Source organism: Nansenia antarctica (assembly GCF_963989245.1).
Source record: "Nansenia antarctica genome assembly, chromosome: 9".
NCBI lineage: Eukaryota > Metazoa > Chordata > Actinopteri > Argentiniformes > Microstomatidae > Nansenia > Nansenia antarctica.
In genome coordinates this window covers 38,666,176-38,671,364 of record NC_137679.1, presented here as the reverse complement: position 1 = coordinate 38,671,364, position 5,189 = coordinate 38,666,176, and the positions used below count along the sequence as shown (strand labels likewise).

At 45.5% G+C, this 5,189-nt stretch overlaps 1 protein-coding gene across 1 annotated transcript in view; it reads right to left on the bottom strand.

Moving 5' to 3' along the window:
- Positions 1–2,110, bottom strand: part of LOC308165612 (purine nucleoside phosphorylase-like) — a gene marked incomplete at both ends in the record, with an annotated part of 9,268 nt that extends 7,158 nt beyond the window's left edge. The window contains one exon of the mRNA XM_080539761.1: positions 2,088–2,110. Within this exon, the coding sequence (XP_080395887.1) occupies positions 2,088–2,110 (23 nt within the window). The remainder of the gene's footprint in view (positions 1–2,087) is intronic.
- Positions 2,111–5,189: the final 3,079 nt, after the last annotated feature.

The following is a 5,189-nucleotide window of genomic DNA, read 5'->3' as shown; positions in this document are numbered from 1 at the left end:
CAGGAGAGAGTACAGAGGGTTATGTGACACTGGGTCAGGAGAGTCTACAGGAGAGTAGTGTGCAGAGTAATTGCCCCCCCCCCCCCCCCCCACGATTAAATTAGGGAAGGAATTATCGGTCCCTATCCGGTCGTACGATATGTCACACAATTCTCACTGTTCATATGACACAGTCTTGGCCCGATTTTGACGAAACCTGGGTGAATGATGTGTCTTTCCATGGAGATTGTTAGGAGTTTCGAGGTGACGTCGATTCACCATAAGGCTACGTTGTTCTGATTAAAATCGTCATAATAGGGTGTAAAGAGGAGAGCGCTCCTCAGACCGCACCAATTAACTGTCTGTAATAATACTGTAAAACTATTAATTAAATAGGCCCTAAAACCTCCTCCAATAACCTTTCGGACTACCTGAAATCTGTGGACTCAAATAAACACAGAAGCAGGTCTGATAACGCCGATCAAATAATACATGTTCCAGTCGGAGCTGTATCTGTCGCAAGATTAGGTGAGTCTGGCCGTAAGAGTGTTGAGTCTGGCCATGTGCTGCTGCTAAGTATGCACAGAATTCCATCTTATGTCTCTACAAGATTTCTCTTCTCTCACCAAAAGAACCCAGGTTGAACCTGCATGTTCTTAGGGGGGAACTCGATCATCCAATGTGCGGGCGCTGTCCAGGGTCCTGACACACGCCACTGTAGCAGTGCTGATCCTGGCTGGTCACACGGTGGATGCAGGGAGAGGGCTGCTGACCAGTTCATAGAAGCCTTTTTCTCTCTGTGTAGGCCAAGGGCCTATTTGAATGCCAAATGACTGTAGGCTGCAACAAAAGCCCTGCTGTTCCCTGTCTCCCAGGAGCTGGCAGTCGTGGCGAGAGGCATACTCTGTGAATTCTAATGTCTCTGGCATTGCTTGTTCTGCAGAAATAGGCTACCTTACATCCATACTGACAACTTTTCAATAGCCTATTTCTGCCCTGGAATGGACCAGCAGCTAGGGGGGAATCTGCGTTTAGATTGTGTTTTACTGTGACGACGGACTGCTTTACATTCCTGTTAAATAGACTTTTCCTAAACTGTCCAAACATGACTGAATGTGCCTCCCCATTCTTGATTCGCTCATTTGTTTCTGCAGCACTGGCTTGCTTTCCTAGAATAGTTTTTCGGCCTATTAGGTCCATAGCAGGGGAGGCTGGTGAAGGTAGTCATCAGAGGACAGTCACACAGTGTTTGATACCATTCCTTATTCCATTCCATGCATTTACAATGAGCCCCGTCCTCCGATTCCTACCTCCAACAGCAGTGGCGGACTCAGGCTGTTTGAAGGGCAGGGGCGAAAATAAAAAAAGGGCACCTACTGCACAACATGGGACCCCATCAGTGCACATGGTCAAGTTCAGACCATTGGAAGGGCAGCCAATAGGGCACATCCTCTAATTTTTGCCACTCAAAAGGGCACTTTAGTGGGACGTTTCTCAACTGTGGGGGCACATGGTCAAGTTTAGACCATTGGAGGGGCACCAATAGGGCACGTCCTCTCATTTTTCGCCACTCAAAAGGGCATTTTTGACACTCAAAAGGGCACTTAAGACAGACGTTTTTCAACCGTGGGGGCACCAGGAGGGGCGGTCGCCCCCCCTGCCCCCCCCCCCCTGAGTCCGCCAGTGTCCAACAGCCTCCCCTGCAATTGACCTATCGACCGAAAAACAATCCATATTCTCCTCATTGCATTCCCTGCAGCAGGCTCGAACGGAGGAGAGACAGAATTCATGCTGCCTGCTGCAGACAGTCCATCTTATTCTCTCCACCCTTGAGTCATATTACAAGGAAGGTCGTTTAGGCTATCTAGATAATCTACCTGTCACTATGGTCGGGGTATGCTATAAAAAGCAGAGATACTGCACTCCCTGTGATCCCTGTCGCTCTCTCAGATGTACTATCGCTCACATTGTAAACAATGAAGGATCGCTGTTACTATGGCAATGACATGGCGGCGCCCGTGTTCACGTCTAACCGGGATCGTTTGAACAGTTGAATGATAGACAATGCTGCTGTTCCCGACTGACATCATCCACTTAGCTTGCCTTACCTTTCCTCACTGGCGGAGGACATTTCGGCGGTTGTTGACTGGGCTTATTTATTTCCCTCTCTCTCTCTGTTGATGCGCGGTGACGAAGCTCGAGTCCGAGGGCTGTTACCGGTACTTTGAAACCTAGGGTGCGTTCGTAAGTTCGCTCTGAGAGCGCCGGAGCGCACACTGGGTTCAACGTCAGAAAGGGACCAAGTGATCTGATTGGACAAGAGGCACTCCACGAGTGCTGATCAGATTTACAGAGCGTATTTACGAACGCACCCTCGTCGAGTTGCGCTGCCGCGAGGCGAGTTTCTGAGTTTCTGACAGGCCGACTGCAGGCAAATGCAAACTTCAACGGCAGGATTAAGCAGTTTGAAGGGTACACCATGACCACCTACTGCAGTTTGCATGCATACAACACGTATATAACTATCCTATCCATATACCCACTGGCGGACTCATAGGGGGGCAGGGGGGGCGACCGCCCCTCCTGGTGCCCCCACGGTTGAAAAACGTCTCTCTCAAGTGCCCGTTTGAGTGGCAAAAATGCCCTTTTGAGTGGCGGAAATGAGAGGACGTGCCCTATTGGTGCCCCTCCAATGGTCTAAACTTGACCATGTGCACTGATGGGGTCCCATGTTGTCCAGTAGGTGCCCTTTTTTCCTTTTCGCCCCTGCCCTTCAAACAGCCTGAGTCCGCCACTGCATATACCTATTAGTTTATATAGCCTACAGGTTATCTCTGTGATTAAAACAAGTGAAGTCCTCAATACGAAATGTCTGGCAACATTAAGAACATGCCAAGCACGTAGGGGACAGGTGGGACATGTCCCCCCAATGTTAGAAGCAGGCAAAATGGTCAATATCGTCCTATAGTGGTGGTTTTTCTTTACCATGTAAATTGCTCCATATTGAGGATGAAGAGGTCATGTTAGCAGCAGTAGGCCTAGGTTGTGATCATTAGATGTATACACAACAAGGTAAAAACAAGGAACAAAATCACATCCTCAGGATATGTTAGCTTGAGAGGTCTGTTTTAAGTCCAGATTTCCCTGTGTTTTTTTAATGGTATTTGTATACAAGTTTGAAGTAACACTGAAATAGTGAAGTATGATTCCCGCCCCTTAGTATAACAGCATTTTGAAAAGTCTGCCTCAAATTACCGTACAGTTTATTTTGTCACCAGCCGATCTGAACTGATACATAAATGACAACCAAGTACACCTCAATCAACTAAACCAATAATATCATTTGTTTACATCCTTCCCGTTTTAGCCAGCACTATCAGTGTGCACAGTGACAGCTCTAGGCAGGTACAGATAACAGCCGACACTAGATGAAATGCAGCAACACTGTTCAGCACAGTAAGAAAAATGATGTAAATGAGTTGAAGTTATCTTGTATTTTACAAGCAAGTAAAACGACCAGTTTGCTAACTTACTGCATTGGTAAAATCATTTCCTTGTGCAAAAGTAACTCATCAAAATGGAGTAGCATCGACCTGCAAACATAAACGCTGCTTAAATCCACACTGTAGAGACACTGTAGGCTGCTAACTAATTGGTATGCATTGAACACATGAAAGAACGCACACACACAAACGGTGACTTTTTAGATACCCAAGGACTTTCTTAGAACTTTTTAGGGATCTCAGGGGACATTCTCAGGACATATTTACCATCCATGATAGATGGGATTTTAAAACATCATTAATTGCCTCCCCTCTCTTATCAACTCATATTTACACACTTTCAAAACAAAATATTGCCTCAAGCCTCCCAAGGGCTGGAACCGAGGGATAGTCAGCTTGTTGGTTGTCACTCAGAAACATTTTGAGCAAAAATCCCAATATTTTTTATTTTTTATTTTACTTTTTTTTAAAGCAACTGAAGACTTTTCTTTTGCCTTGCTTTAATAAGATAGCCTTTTATATTATTTTATTCTATAATTCAGGCAACACAAATTACATTTTGTAATACACTTGTAATTTGCTTCAATTGTGAGTTAAGTCTCTGTAGGCCTATGCTCTTCTAAAAAATCACTAGAAATTAGCTTTTTTTCTTTTTTTAATCTTCCCGGAGAGGGGGCCCCCGTAGCTAAATGTGTCCACCCTCATGTCCAACTGACGCCTACACCCTTGTGACCATCATTGAATGTGACTACTGCCACTTGTTGCAATTCAGTGTCAGTGTAGCTGATGCACCCATGGCTAACAATGGAAACATTGTAACTATCAAAGAGGTTCCCTGCGCTGGTAATATGACCACATTTGATATGCTGACAGTCAAAACGGTGTTTTCATTTTCATACAAGGGGAAGTGAATCTTATTGAGTTACCAATACTTTAGCAGGGAAAGGGGGATTATTATTGTGAATGTGCGCAGTGAATGAGCGCAATGATAATTCAAATGGAACGGTAAAGAGGCATTTGGCGTGAGGCTATATACAGTATATATGTCAACCAATACCAGGGTCATGTCCAGGGGGTTGTACTTGTACAACAAGGCGCCTCACACTACAGAAACAGGAGATAGGCTCCTGCCCTAAGGGCCATTAGGCTCGAGAACCATCGGTCAACCAATCAGATTGAGTTATTACATAAGATACCGTTTCATAAATATGCGCAAATCCTTTAGACACAATAATCGTCTGGTACAGTAGACACAGTAGCTGGTACAGTAGCACGGGTGATAGTCCATAACCGGGAGGCCCTCGGTTGCTAGTAGAGGGTCTCTCTAGACTAATTTACACAGCATTAGTCTTGGACGTATCAAAGGATGTCTAAACCGAAACATTACATTTTGTTTGGACAGAAAAGAGATCCCTGAACGTTCGCTGGGGACAAGAGGGATAAATACCATGTCTATGAATGGGTGAGCTTACGCAAAGCTACCTTTACAAAAGCTCAGTGGAAACCAAAGCAACATTTTAATGAGATAATGGAGAGGCTAATGGGAAGAGAGGAAATGAGATCGTGAAGATTACAGAGGAATAGCCCTTACAACCTTGAATATGACCCAGAGGCAGGGGTTTGGTGAGGCTCTCCCACCCTGTCACTCCTCTAGATGACTCTTATGCTCCCCTCCCCAGCCGAGGTGAGAGGGCATTTGACTACTGG